Source organism: Argiope bruennichi, chromosome 4, assembly GCF_947563725.1.
Source record: "Argiope bruennichi chromosome 4, qqArgBrue1.1, whole genome shotgun sequence".
NCBI lineage: Eukaryota > Metazoa > Arthropoda > Arachnida > Araneae > Araneidae > Argiope > Argiope bruennichi.
Window position 1 is genome coordinate 24,668,198 of NC_079154.1, and position 16,092 is coordinate 24,684,289.

The following is a 16,092-nucleotide window of genomic DNA, read 5'->3' on the forward strand; positions in this document are numbered from 1 at the left end:
GATCAAATATTCGGGTACTATGGTTCAAAATTACGAGACCCTTTACAAATAATTCGCTTGCTGTTTTAAATGAATAAAGAACCTCTATTATTATTTTTTTTTAAATTGTGAATTATGCACTCTTAATATACAGATTTTGACAGTTAATGTAACATGCATTCAAGAACTAAATATGGTATTTAAAAAATAATTAATTTAAAGGAAAAATCGATCTTAATTTCTAGAAAGAACTAGATGACAATGGAATGCAAATAACAAGAATTCACAGAATTGATGAAAATCCAACAGTTTTGAAATATACTTATCTTAATATTTTACTTTAAATTCTTGCATCTAGAAATCATAAAATGTGAAGCTGTTTTGTAAAATACTGACTTTAAGTTTATGATATTGAAACTGAAAATTTAGCTACATTTGAGCCTGATCCAGCAAATTAATTTTTAAGCATTCAGTTTAGGTTATGTATGGATGGCATCACTTCTTCCTCCATTGAAATTGTGAATCGCTTAGCCGCAAGCTTAGCCGTCAGGAAATTTGAAATTTGAAGACCAAATTCAACCTTTAATAATCGCCACAAGTTAGTCTTTATAGGTGTGTAGAAACATTTCATATGTTTTATTTTAATTCCTTAATTTTCAAAATCTTATTATTTTATTATCTCTTTGTAATTTTACTTTATTTTTCGCCGGTACTGTTTTACCGGTTATAACCCTAAATTTCAGTTATATTGCGCAATAATTGGAAATGTGCATTTTTGACTATCAGTTTTAATATTAACAGTTTTCATTTATTTGTTTGTATAAATTGTTTTTTTTTTGTAATTATAAATTTTCTTTCTTTTCTTTGTAGAATGGCCGAAGGCGATAATACTCCAACATTCAAAGTGAGTTGTGTTCGAGCTTCAAACTTATGTCTTTAGTGTTATAAATACTTAGCCAATACACATTGCACAGTGTATTGTTTTGAATTTATTTTAAAATTTTGTTTTTCTTTTGCTTTTTATAAATATTGCAATACAATTCGTGTTGAAGTATTGGAAAAATTTGTCTATGATGAATTGCATTATTCAGACTAGAGTCTTTGAATAACCCATGTAACTAGTATGCTTTTCTGATGACATTTCTCAAGCAATGCTTGAACAAATTTTATCAGGTATCAATTAAAACTTTTGCAGTTGTTTTTCATATTTAGTTAATTTTAAAATGATGACAAGATGACGAGGCTGATTTGGTATCAGAAGTCTGGAATATGCCATTGACACAAGTTCTTTGTGTTCTTGGCAGATTTCCTGATGACTGATATTAATAACTGATGTCTGTTGAGGCATTTGTCTGATTTTTCACTTCATTTTTAGTGCTCAGTAGTTAGGCTTAATTACTAAACCTAACTATCTTGGATCTAGCTTTTGATGAAATTTATTTTCCTGGTGGCTAACATTTAATAGTTAAAATTGCATTTTTTTTCTCAATATTTTTGGATATGAATCAATTTCATTGAATGGTTGATGTGGAAAATTTCTTTCTAACATGTTCCAATGCTTAATAAATCAAGGTATATATTTGAATGGAGTTTATTCTTGTGGCACCGCATATTTATGAATACATAAGCAATAATATGCAATCCAATGATATTTCAGCTGAGTTTTTTCCAAGTTATTCTGTTCATTTAAATGAACAGAAAATAATTCATGAATTGAGTCAAATATAATGTTAAAAGGTTGAAATATTGGTAAATATAATTAGATGAAATCTAAAGAGTAAGCAGTTTTTAAGGTATTTTGTTACAGAATTTTTAATAAATTTCTAGAATTATCAACTTAGTATTTGTGAACTAAATTTTATTTCCTGAAAATTATGAGGATTTTAAGTAGTTGAATTCTTATTATTTTAAGTAGACATGTGCACAGGAATTAGATTTTGCTATGATCTTTTTATGTTAATAAATTTAAATGTTTATATTTCCTTGCATGCATATAAAATGTTTTATCAAAGTTTTGTCTCTCTAGGCTGATGCATCTCTATTTTATATCTTTGACTTTAAATGACTAGTTTTTGATTATAAGTCAGAAATGCCTTGAATTAGAGCTGGAATTTCCTTTGTGGTCTTAATATCAAATTTTGTACACTTCAATTGAACAAAATTTGACAAAGAAAAAAAACTGCCTATCTGTATCTATATGAACATGTTTATCTGAAAGTACAAATCAATGAATGAAACAGTTATGATGTAGATATGGCCAGAAAAAAAAAAGCAATTGTAAATTTTAAACTATTTGTTCTGGTGTATTATAATTTTTTAAATAGCATAAATGCTATGTCATTTTTTTGAATATTTCATTTTAATTTATTACAGTTTTACTGATGCTTAACTTTACACAAAGGAAAAATTGGAAAATAATATAGGGCCAGTTACAAATTTGGCTCTTGAAACAGTTAATCATTCAGATATTTGCCTTTTTTTTTTATGATGCATACAAATGGAAATTTCATAGTGTCCAAGTCTTTCTAAAAGTTGTTTTGATATCTTTTCTACAAATTTTTTATTGCACTCTTAACTTGTATATATTGCCATGATAGTGCCTGTGCATAAATATCTCTAGGCGTTACACTCAAACTTTTCGTATTACTCGGGTCAAGGCTTTTCAACACTCAATTTAATAATTCTACTTAATTCGCTTGAAATTACAACTGTAGATAATGATAGTTGGGTAGAAACTTTATTTTGTTGAAAAATATAATGCCCTCCTGTGATGGGAGAGGTTTCTGTAGTTTTCATCAAGCATGTCTCGATATCCTTTAGAGTTTTGGTTTCAAAAAGAGTTTTCAAAGTTGTTCTCTTATGAACAAGTCTTCCTCGAACCATAACATTACCATCAACGAATTTGCATTTACAAAACTGTTCACTCGTGATATAAATCATGCCAATAATATTGGAAATTATCAGGTCCGTCCATCCCCCCCCCCCTCTCCATCTTGATATATTTTGCATCAAGATGAAAAAAACAGCCTTGCTAGATTTTAAAAGCATATAATGTATAGTTCTTGAAAAAGACATTTGTAATTCTTTTTTAATATAATAGAAGATTGCTGCTGAGAACAGGCTCGGTTAATTATGGCCCTTTTTGGTCAATTAAATAGGTGTTTTTCTACCAAATTATTTATATAGTGTATATTGGTCTGAATCTTTCAAGAAGTTATTTGAAGCAATACTTTTTGAGCATCTTAAACATTTTGCAATTTCTCTGTAAGGCAGATTACATTCTCTAATTTTTTTTCTTACCTCATTCTTCATACAACTTTTTTCCTTAGTTGAGAAAATAGTATGTCATCAAAAATTCTTTTGTCCAAAATTAGAAGCAACATAAGTCAATCTTAGAAATATAAGAGATATAAATACAGTATTATAATGAATCAAGAATATTTTTATCAATAGAATTGTAAATTTTAGTGAAAATAAACAACTTTGTTTGCTTTTATGTTGGAATTCTAATAAACTAGAATTGTTTTAAAAAGCCATTCAGGCCATCTAATAACCGATTCAAAGTAAAAAATTCAGAATGTTTTTAAAAACTGAATGGCTCTATTTTTATTCTCAACTTGCACTCTGTAAAAATATATTAAAAATTGATTACAACTTAAAACATTTAAAAAATATTAAATTTGTATTAAAAAATCTTTCCTGTGTTAGATATTTGACTCCCTAGAAAATTTAATATTATAATTTAAAAAATATCTGAAAATTCTAGCTGCCCTCTCCTTTTTTTTCTTCGCTGTTGTATTTGGCCTACAGTTTTGTCCCAAGTGTTGGTGTCCATTGAATTTAATCCTTCAGTAAGATGATCATAAGTTTGCCTGAATATTTGTCTACATATAAATGCTATAACTCAAAAGATCATGTAAATGAACTACATTGACAGTCTTATAACAAAAGTTATAAATCTTTTATTAAGATTAAAATTGGATTAATTGAAAGTCATCCAAGATTCATATTTGATTATTATACTATGAAAAATAAAACATTTATTAACAGTGAAAGAGTCAAATGTAGTATCAAAAAATGTACCAACCAATAGTGAGACATTGGCATGTATTGTCAATCCCTCACTATTAATAAGTACCAAATATAGTTTGTTGCATTTATGTGGAATTCAGGTAGAGCTTTCCTTTTTTTAAACTTGGTGCTAGTTAATCTGCCATCTATCTCGTTTCTTATTATGCATTCATACAATTTTATATGCCGCCTCTTGTAAGGTGAACCAAAAAGATGCTGTATTGTTTAGGTATGCAAGAAAGTGTTTGGAATGATTTCTTGCTTTTTATCAAATATATATTTAGCATGAGAAGAATTTTTAAGTTTTTGATTTAGTTTAAGTTTAGATAGAGTGCTTTTTTTTTTTTTTTACAACTTGCTTGGTGCAACTGCAAAGGAATGCAAGCTTGAATGAACTCAAGTTGTTGGTGAATAGAAATCGACTAGTTACAGTATATCTGATAAAATATATTTTATATGCATCTTGCATATAAAATCTATTAATTTTCATTTAAAAAATTTAATTTAGGGAATAAATATTGAGAACAAAATTCTGTTCATTTATATTGGTTTTAAATTTATTAAGATCGTATCCAAGATTTAAATGTTAATTCCATGAATTGTTAATTTCTATTCTTTAACACCATTGCATTATAGAGCTTTAACCAAGTAGATGATTTCTTTGATTTGAACAGATGAAATGTTTTTATAACTTGATGATACTGTATTTTAAAATGAAACTTAAGTTTTTAATTCTTTAATGCTGAAATTATCAGTAGGAAAATTTTGAGACTGATAATCTAAATTTAGTAATTTTAAATAATGAACTAAACTGTTTTTCTATAATATTATGTAATATTTATTATAGTGTATTAAGAATGTAATATTTGTATTATAGTGTGTCCTTGTTGGTGATGGTGGTACAGGTAAAACTACATTTGTCAAAAGACATTTAACAGGAGAGTTTGAAAAAAAGTATGTTGGTAAGTTATATTTTTAACTTTTGTTATTTTGAATTGTCTTTTAGGTGATTAATGTAAGGTTTAACGGCTTATTCTCTTTTAGCCACTCTTGGGGTTGAAGTCCATCCTTTAGTTTTTCACACTAACCGTGGTCCTATTCGGTTCAATGTTTGGGATACTGCAGGCCAAGAAAAGTTTGGTGGTCTTAGGGATGGCTATTATATTCAAGGTAAGAAAAAATGATCTTTAATCCAAACTATTTCTACCATCAGCATGTTTGTTCCAGAATAAATAATATGTTTCGTTTTCTTCTTTATGCATCAAATATTATATAGATGTTTCTAATAAATTGGATATCCACTTTTAAACTGTAATTATTTTAGATGGCTGGCAATTCATTAGATGCGAAAGAGAATTAGTATGCTTGAAAAATAGGTTTTATGTGAAGTAACCAAAATTATTTTCATTTATAGACCTGTTGTAGCTATTATCAACCTGGCATGTAAATTATTCTTTTAACTTACTACTACAAAAGTAAGTTAATTTTACTACAAAAGTTAACAAGGTTTATAAATAACTTGTTTTTATGATTTATAGAATACTAATTAATATACTTTTCATTGTTCAGGATTTTATAAAAAATTCACATGTAACGTTTTTAAAATTAGAAACATATTTTGTATAAAATATTATAATGTAGAGATCTCTTTTTGGAATTAAAAGTGATGGAAATAATGATAGTGGTTTTAATTATTTTGTTGTCCAACAAAGGTATATTAAAGTATAATTTCCTTATTTTGTCTTTTGCATTTTTTACAAAATTAATAAAAATGAAAGAAAAATTTGACAAAAATGGAATTTGGATTGCTTAAAATATAAAATTTTTAATGATAGGCAAATTTTTATGTATTAATTTCTTCTGAAATTTCTATGAATGAAATTCAAAGTATTGATTTCTTGCATCCTAAAGTAGCTGCTATTTGCATATTTAAGATTTGTACATGTTTTGCTTGTTTTGGTGATTGATTTGTACTTGTATATAATCATTGTTAATTTTTAAGCTGAAACAAATGAAAAAAAATACATTAAAGCAATACAGTGATTGATTAATTCAAGGTTGACATTAATTTTAATGGGTTCAATTTTTTTAATTAATAAAAGTTGAAAGAGATATTGTACAAGGATGGATTTAATGTCATTGAAATGGCAATATTTTAAATTTTATAAGAAATACTTTCCAAGTTTGCTATAGGGAGACAATAAAGTTTTTTTTAATTGACACTTTAAAAAGTTGGCTATATTCTTGTTTAAAATTGCTAAGTTATTTAGAAGTAGATATGGAACATGCATAGCTACAATGATTTATTTATACTAAGACTAACCTTCATGTAATTTCGAGTAAACTTCATATGTGTATATAAAATAATAAAAATAAACTTTGGGGATATTTTCAATCTATTGATAGTGAGATTTTTATGTATTAAAATATTTTTTATAAATGAAGTTTCTTTCTATTTGATTTTTTAAAATTTGAGAATTGATCTATCCTTCAACAATCAAGGTGCAATACATTGAATTTTGTATTGATTTTTCCACTTGATTAAGCCGGCTGTGTCTACATATTGTATTCACAGTGTGCAAAAAGTGGATATATTAATTCTTTGCTATCTGTGAAGATATTTAATCAAGCAGGTAGTAAAGTACACATTGAAAGATAAAAAGAATTTTTAGTTATTTACATTTTACCTGGTTAGTTTTCGTTAAAATATTTAAAGCTATTCTAAAATGTGAGGTTTTCCACCAAATTAAGCCGGCTATGTACATGTATCTTGTGTTCATAGTGTGCAAATGGTGGATATAATAACTTTTACTATTTGCAATCATTTCTTTTATCAGCAGATAGTAAATACAAATTTTAAAAAAATTGAATTGTCTGAATTAGCTTTTATGTGAAGTTGGGGGAAAAGACTGTTCTATGTTGCAACTGAATTCTTAACTATTGATATTTAACCGATAAATTTCTCATCATGTTATAGAATACGTTATGCTGTACGTAAATTATTTTTGAAATGTTTTTAGCAAGATATAGGTTAATCTAATTCTGTAAAAAAAAAAAAAAAAATCCTTTTAACTTAAAGATTAAATTAAGTAGTCTATTCTTCTCCAGTTGTTTCCTCCCCTCCCCTTTTCTATCACATGCCATATACTTTAATCATTTGTTGCTAGTTTTACATAAGAATTCCTACTTAAATGCATGATGACAAGATGACGAGCCTGATTGGTACCTTAAGTCACAAGTCTTCCATTGATGCAAGTTCTTTGTATTTTTGGCAGATTTCTTGATTAGGGTATTAATTTTTGATGAAGCTTATGGCTTGTCTGACCATTTTTGTAAATTAAATATAACAAATTGGTTGAATTTTATTTAAGTGTATAATTTTTAATTATTATACTTAAAATTTATTATGTCTCGTAAATTTTCGGCTGTATTGGATAAATCCGTGTGTATGATGAAATGCTTTATTCAGACTAGAGTCTTTGAATAATCCATGTAACTATTATGCCCTTCTGATGACACTTGTTAAATAATGAGTTTGTTTATGAAATTTCTAGAAGTACTGTAATTATAGTTTATATAATTTTTATTGAAGTTTATGATGACAAGATGACGAGACTGATTTAGTATCTGAAGTCTGGAATATGCCATTGATGCAAGTTCTTTGTGTTTTTGGCATATTTCCTGGTGACAGATATTAATTATTGATGACTTTTGAGGCATTTGTCTGATTTCTGTTTTTTGAAAAGTTTTAACTCAATGAAATCTTGTAAGACTTTCGTGTAGTTTTCTCGTGGGCAACATGCGCATGGAAAGAAAAATGAATGTGAGAGTATCTAATAGGTTGGAAATCAAAGTCAAAGATTGCTCATCCTTCTAAGTCTCATCTCTCAATGAGATAGAATCATTGAAAAATGGTAGTATCAAGATTCTGAATTGAGCGGTATTCTCAGATGGTCTGCTTACATTCCGAGAATTTTCAATGGAATAGGGGGGAATACAATAATGCAGATATTTGCATTTTATCTACAGGGGTGTTTGTGCTCCGGGGAAACCCCGGAATTCTGGGGATTTTGAACTTTGATGCCCGGAAATTCCGGGGATCGTCGTTCAAAAGGAAGTAGGAATAATAATGAATTATTTATTTTGATCTGGGTAATTTTGTTTGCTTTGAAAGCAGAAAACGCAAGGTCAGTGTGTGTGGTGAAAACTTTTCCTTTCTTTCTCCAAAGGCAGTGATAATGCGTGAAAAGGGGGAAAAAACTTCTTTTTTGTTCTTTCCTTATTGCGAGTTATGACTCATTCCCCCGGTTCTCGGACATTCTCTTCTGGATTCTTTTCGGCAAGTAGGCGCGGCAGAAAAAAAAGGTCGAGACTTCGTTCGACCAGATGTGCGATCACGTGACCTGGGTTCGAAGGTCTTAATTTTGCAAAAAAAGTAATTCATTGAACTTTTATAATTAGGTCATTCAATACTTCATAATCGTAATTTTTCATTTCTTCCCCCCCCCCCCTCCTTGAAACTCCAAAATGTCGGTAGTAAGTGCGTAAAAGTTTCAGGGGATTTTTTGGGGTCCCACAAACACCCCTGTATCTAGCAGTAATTATTGGTTATCCATCAATTTAAATAGTATAATGATCACATAAGCTGTAAAATGAATTAGCCATATGGGTAATAAATATTTAAGATTTGAATTAAAGTAAAACATTTTAAAATGATTTGGAGAAATGAATGGAGAAACTGAAAAAATGTAATAAAATTCTGGAAATACATTCATTATATTAGCTATTCATTATCTCTTTGTTGGGTAAAATCAAACTAAGGTAATAGTTTTGGATTCCTGAAATGGATATTACCATTTGTTTAATAGCTATTTTCATATACAAATTCTTGCTTGAATGAATGATAGCTAAATTACGAAACTGATTTTGTATCAAATCTTTGAATCTGGTGGATTTCTTTATGGGTACATCTTTCTACTATTTCATAGTACCTTAAGTATACCAGTAGGCAATTATTTGATAATGTGAATATATTGTTTGAATGCTCTTATTTTAAATTCTTTATGAATTCATGTAGTAATTGAAATCCGTGTGTATGATGAAATGCTTTATTCAGACTAGAGTCTTTGAAAAATCCATGTAACTATTATGCCCTTCTGATGACACTTGGTAAATGATTTGACTTGTTCTTTCAGTTTATGAAATTTCTGCAAGTACTGTAATTGTAGTTTATATAATTTTTATTCAAGTTTCAATGATGACAAGATGACGAGGCTGATTTAATATCTGAAGTCTGGAATATGCTATTAATGCAAGTTCTTTGTGTTCTTGGCAGATTTCCTGGTAACAGATATTAATTTTTGATGACTTGTGAGGCATTTGTCTGATTTCTGTTTTTTCGAAAAGCTTTAACTCGGTGAAATCTTGGAAGATTGCTTTTTTGTGCAATTTTCATTTACTTTGACATTTCTTTAGTAGTAAATGCCATTGTTAGTTAATATATTTATATATTTGCTAAAGGATTCTAAAATTCTCTGCACTTTTGTACATGTGTTGCGATAGGTTTAATTCGTCAAAATAGGGGTGAGCGGAATGATGACGGGTGATGTTTACATTTAACAATAAAGTTTGGGGAACACAAAAGTAAAATATATTTTGTATTAAAATAATACAGCCAGAAATGATGCTCCACTCGTACATGGAAAAGGGGGGGGGAATGAATGAGGGAGTATCTAATAGGCTGAAAATCAAAGCCAGAGAATGATAAATTCCTGGAATGCACTCATCTTTCTAAGTCTCGCCCCTCAATGAAATAGAATCGTCGAAAAGAGGCATTCAGTATACTGTATATCTGTTCTTCAGTATACTGAAATGAACAGTATTCTCAGCTGCTTTCCACTTACATTGTGATTTTTCTTTGGAGTAGGGGAAGATAAAATAGTGCTGATATTTATATCCAAATGTATATTAAATTGATTATGCATGTAATTAGATGGTATAATGACCACATATAATCCACACAAAAAAATTCTTGAAATGTATTAATTTTATTAACTATGCATTATCCTTTAAGTTTTTAAATTCATGTAGTAATTGAAATTCTTGTCTATGATGAAATGCTTTATTCAGACTAGAGTCTTTGAATTACCCATGTAACTATTATGCCCTTCTGATGACACTTCTTAAATAATTACTCATGTCTTACATGTATGAAAATTTCTGAAATACAGTAATTTAGATGGAACCTTCAACACAGCATTCTAAAATAATGTGATGACAAGATGACGAGGCTGATTTAGTATCTGAAGTCTGGAATATGCCATTGATGCAAGTTCTTTGTGTTTTTGGCAGATTTCCTGATGACAGATACTAATTATTGATGACTAATGAGGCATTTGTCTGAATTTTCTTCATTTCAGCTGATCAAGAAACCTCGACTTGATAAAATCTTGAAGTATTGCTATTTTGCAACTTTCATTTGTTTTCTTGATGGTAAACACTATTGCAGTTGCCATATTTGCTATTTAATTACTACCTGTTTTTTTTAATGAATTCTTAGCTGAATGAATGATGACAAGATGACGAGACTGATTTGGTATCTGAAATTTTGAATATGTCATTGATGCAAGTTCTTTGCATTCTTGGCAGATTTCTTGATGACAGACATCAAATTTTGATGACTCATGAGGCATTTGTCTGAATTTAAATCTATTAAGCTAATCAGAGCATCCAAAACATCAGATTGTTTTTGTTAAAAATGCAGATTTAGAATGTGCCCATTATAAATTTTGTTAAAAGTAGCTATTGTTTTTTTTCTTTGTAGATAAATCTGAACAATTAATGTATATTTCTACTGGTATCTAAATCATTAATTTATTAAAGCATTTATGAATTTCAGTCAGAATATTTTAAGAAATTTAGATTTCTTTTTCTTGATCTATATTTTTCAAAAGAGTTTTTAATCTAAATGATTAATAAAGAGGGTCAGTGTCTGTAGTCTTGAATATGCTATGTATGTCCTTGTCAGATATAAAATTTAAGATCTATTAATTTCTTGCATTTTTATTTATTGTCGATGATGAAATGCTTTATTCAGACTAGAGTCTTTGAATCATACATGTAACTATTATGCCTTTCTGATGACAATTATATAATTCCACTTATTGCCTATAGTGTTTTATTTCCCTATACGTTCTATTCATATTGTAAGTGTATCATACATCTCATAATGTTATAAAATTCTTAAAAAATTAATTTGATTTTAAGATGAATTTAAATTTTTTTAATTAAAAAACAAGGTTGTACAAGTTAACAGATTTTGAAAAAGATCATTGATTTTGTTGTTCAATTATTATTAATGTTAAGTGGTTCTAAAAAAATTGTTTACTTAGGATTAAAAAAAATGGCATGAGCAGCCATAAAAATTTATTACTTAAGTTGATAATCATCATTTTGAAGTAGCAGTAGCTGGTATAGTGAAATGCCTGCATTCTGTATCTAAGTTCAAGTTATTTTAGGGCCCTTGTTTTTGAATTTATTTTATTGGTTTATTTAAAAGGTGTTTATGATGAAATGCTTTAATCAGACTAGAGTCTTTGATCAATCATGAAAATAATATGCCTTTTCTGAAGAACACAAGTATTAGAACAGTTCACTGTGAAAGCTTATTGTAAGATTTCAGCTATTACATTTTTTATTTTGGTAAATATACATGATGATATTCTTAGGACACCTCTGAAATCCTGAAGAGATTTAAATTCTGACTTAGGAATGTAAATTATTGTAAACTTCTTATTGTACTTATGATGAGGTTATACAGATCATAAAAAATTATGATGAAAAGCTTTTCTGAAGTAATAAGTATAGAATGTACGAAACAATCTTATAATGATTTTGCAACATCTTTTTTTATAAAATGGGATACTTTAAAATGTTTTTTTTTTTTTTTTTTTTTTGATGAATACTTATTCCCTTTATAGAGTATTTTGCAAGAAATTTTGTTGAGATTTAATCAATTCCAACTATTTGAAGAGCTTCAAATGGATTTATGGATATAAATCTTATTTAAATTGCCTGTTTTTATACTGATGATGAGGTTATACAGATCAATATAAAAAATATGATGAAAAACTTATCTGAAGTATAACACTATGATCGACTTCTATTTTATGATGACCATCTTAGGACACCTCTGATATCATGAAGAGACTTCAAAAGTTCTGATGTATAGAATTATTTTATGTGTTGATGATATCCAGATTATATTAAATTTTGAAAGATTTCTTCATTAGGTACTTGATTACTATCAAAGAATTTGCCATTATGTAATTCATAACTAATCAAAGCTTATATGATGAAATTCTTAGGACACCTCTGATATCCTGAAGATACATTTTTTCTGAAGGAAGCTGTTAATTAGTCTAAAGTATATCAAATTTAGTTAGAAGTATATTTCTAGTTTTTCATTCAGAGAACATTAAAGAATTCTTTTTTATACTTATTATAAGATTATGGTTTAAAACTAATATTTATCATGCTATACTTATAACTATTTAATGATTAAATATTTGTGCAATGTCTAATTCTAAGCAAATTCTATTCTATTTAGCAAATGATTTTCATGTGTCGATTTGTGTTGGCAAATGATTTTCATAAATTAAACAAAGCTTTATATGATGAAATTCTTAGGACACCTCTGATATCCTGAAGATACATACTTTCTGAAAAAAGCTTGTTTATTAGTAACTACAGTTTGCAAATTTATTTTAACAAGTGTGAAACTTAGAATGCTTTTTTCTGAAGAGTTATATTTTTTTAGGTCAATGTGCCATAATTATGTTTGATGTTACATCTCGAGTTACATACAAAAATGTTCCCAACTGGCATAGAGACTTAGTTCGTGTATGTGAAAACATTCCCATTGTTTTATGTGGCAACAAAGTAGATGTTAAAGATAGAAAAGTCAAAGCAAAATCTATTGTCTTCCATAGAAAAAAGAACTTGCAGGTAATTATTACTTTATTACATTCTATTTGTCATTCTTATTTGTAAAATTTGAAAATTGGAATTTCTCTTGCTCTTTCAAGTATCAAGCATTTTGTGATTTTTTTTAATTATTTTATGCTTTTGATAGTACTTATGCTTTTGATAGTACTTAATTATCAGGTTGTGTACTTTACATATTTTTGATATTATCTAGTAATGATTGTGAAGGTTGAAATTGTATAGTAATCAATTATAAATTATATCAATATTGATAAATTATAAAATATAATTAAAAATTATAACTAATGAATTATAAAATAAGTTATTAAATTGTAAAAAAACTTAGTTTTTATTATTCTAAAAAAAATATCAAACTTGTATCAAAGTAAAATGGTTATTTTGAAAACAATTCTATACGGAAATTCGGTTCCTGCAATTTGCATTGTATATGGGCTATTTATGCTAATGATTTTGTTTTTGAAGGAATTATTTTTAGTATATATATTTCAAAATGAACTTTTGGCTTACTGATTTATATTCAGAAATCAGGTTGTTTGAAATTTTCATGGAGCATATAAGTGTTTTATTAATTTAAAATTTAATTTATTCAGCAAATTGAATAATCTCTAGAAATTAATATTCTAATAAGTTTATTCTGACAATTTTTTGCCATTTGTAATTTATTGATTTGTTATGATCTTGATTATAAAATGTTTTTACTATTTATCTTTCAGTATTATGACATCAGTGCAAAAAGTAATTACAACTTTGAAAAACCCTTCCTATGGTTGGCTCGTAAATTAATTGGAGATCCTAACTTAGAATTTGTAGCAATGCCGGCACTTGCTCCACCTGAAGTTCAGATGGATCCAGAATGGCAAGCTAAACTTGAAAATGACATGAGGGTAAGTTACTTTCTTTTTAGATGAAAGTCATGGTTGTACTCAGTTTTTAATATTTTGTGACATTCATTTGACATTTTTAAAGATTGTTTATATGGACAGGAATTTAAAAATCTTTTATTGAATTGAAAAGTTAGTCCTCTGTAAAGATGATTAACTTAAATGCATGTATTGATACAAAAGAGGCTGTTTATTATTCATGTTTACACACATTTAAAATTATTATTATTAGGATAGAGAAGATTGGAAGTTTAAAAAGAAACCTTTTTTTTATTTAAAGGCTAACTTGTTCTTAAGTGTATTCAGCAATTCAATATTAGTGCTTTGAGATGCACATTTATAAAAGCAAATATATTCACTGGTCAAATGAATTATGGTTCAAACTCTTTGCCTGAGGTGTCAGTAATATTGTATAAAATACAATGAATAGTATAAATTAATTTACAATTTTTTTTCTTTTATTACTGTTTCTACATTGAGCAATTAATGTTTTAAATATTAACTTTTATAGTATTTTAATTCAATATTGAATTTGAAAAATAACTTAAATTAGGACAACGCCTGCTATAATATGTGATTATTTATAATTAAAAAAATGGCAGTGAAATGTCATATACTGCAGATTTGATTTCTAATATTATTGAACAAAATTCTGTCGATTCTTCTGAACTCAAAAGTAATGTAGAGTTCAAATACTATTCAGTATGATGAAATATAGTAGGCTTGAATAAATGCTGTCATCATGAGTTTAAAAAGAGAATTTAATCTATTTTATGCAATATCAAATGAAATACTCCAATTTAACAATTAGGATTATTTTGACAATTGATAATAAATCAGGTGTGGGTGCAACATTTTTTTTCCTTCTTGAAAACTAATATTGGAAGGAGTGATGTTAAATTGGGATCAACATCTTCAAATATAGAAATTATTATTAAATGCATTGTTTATATTTAAAGTAGAAAACTTAATTTTTGTTATAAAGTAAATGATAACAGGAAACGGTAATGTCATGGATTTATTCATATGAACTACTTGGCTGATGGTTTCTCTTTGAACTGAATGTTGCATAGTTATAGAAATACTTTATGTATAAAAAAATTTCCATTAATTTCTTGATATTAAAATAAAAGGTGGTTAGTTTTGATAGTTATGTGATGTTAAATAGTTAGTATAATTCTTGGTATCAATTTTTACTTTAAGGACATTTGAATTTGATTTTTAACTTTTTTTCATTTGATTTATATTATTGTTTTTTATGTTCTTATGTTAAAGCTTGTATCTATAAAACCTGAAGAATGTTTTAATAAAAATCATTTATCAAACTATTTGCTTTATTTACAGGAGGCACAGAACACATCCTTACCTGATGAAGATGATGATGATTTGTAACTTGTTGAATAAACACTCCATCCATTTGTACACACCTTCTTTTATTTATGTAAATTTTTTGAACTTGTACAGTTAAAATAGAAGTGATTCTCAGAATTTCATTTTTGTGTCTTTTTGTTTCATGCTTACATTATTTATGATTTGATATTAACAGTCTGGATTACCTAGACAATCTTACATATGTGACAATTGCTTCTCAATTAACTTGCCATTCTTCTGTGAAATTGTTTGATAGAGCCAAAAAGTATTTGATTCAACATTTGTATCCTACTAAATATACAGTTTTTAAAATATTGCTGTGGAATAGGATACTTAGAGGGAAATCAATTGTATATATTCCATCTGTTATTGTATGGAGATGGGTATTTTGTTATATTAATCCATTTTTAAATTGTATTGTCAGCTTAAACTGATTATTAAAAAATAAAATTTTGTAACAAATGTGTTTTTCCCCTCTTTTTTCGCAATGGTTTTTATCTCCCTTGCCTTTCAAGTATTGTCTATTTTTGATGCAAGGGTATAGATTATTTTGGCTATCTTTCAGGCTGGTTATACCTATCTAATGTATTAATTTTGCTACAAATGTTTAGCACAATTGTATGTATTTGAAAATTTCTCTCCTTCTTTGCTTCCATCCTTTTAAGATATTCATTTGAATGATAGAATTTTTAGTTTTATTACAAGTGGTATAGATAATGTTTAGAAGTACTTGTAAGATCAAGGAATGAGCATTGAGTAGGGTATAATTTTTTATTTTGAACTA

General features: G+C 27.5%; 1 protein-coding gene across 1 annotated transcript; it reads left to right on the plus strand.

Annotated features, from left to right (window-relative positions):
* Positions 1-463: 463 nt before the first annotated feature.
* On the plus strand, positions 464-15,430 carry LOC129965866 (GTP-binding nuclear protein Ran-like). The gene is made up of 7 exons (XM_056080108.1): positions 464-591; positions 850-883; positions 4,928-5,012; positions 5,095-5,220; positions 12,869-13,056; positions 13,770-13,940; positions 15,282-15,430. The coding sequence occupies exons 2-7, from the start codon at positions 851-853 to the stop codon at positions 15,327-15,329; spliced, it is 651 nt and encodes a 216-aa protein (XP_055936083.1). The 5' UTR covers positions 464-591; position 850; the 3' UTR covers positions 15,330-15,430.
* The last annotated feature ends 662 nt before the right edge of the window (positions 15,431-16,092 follow it).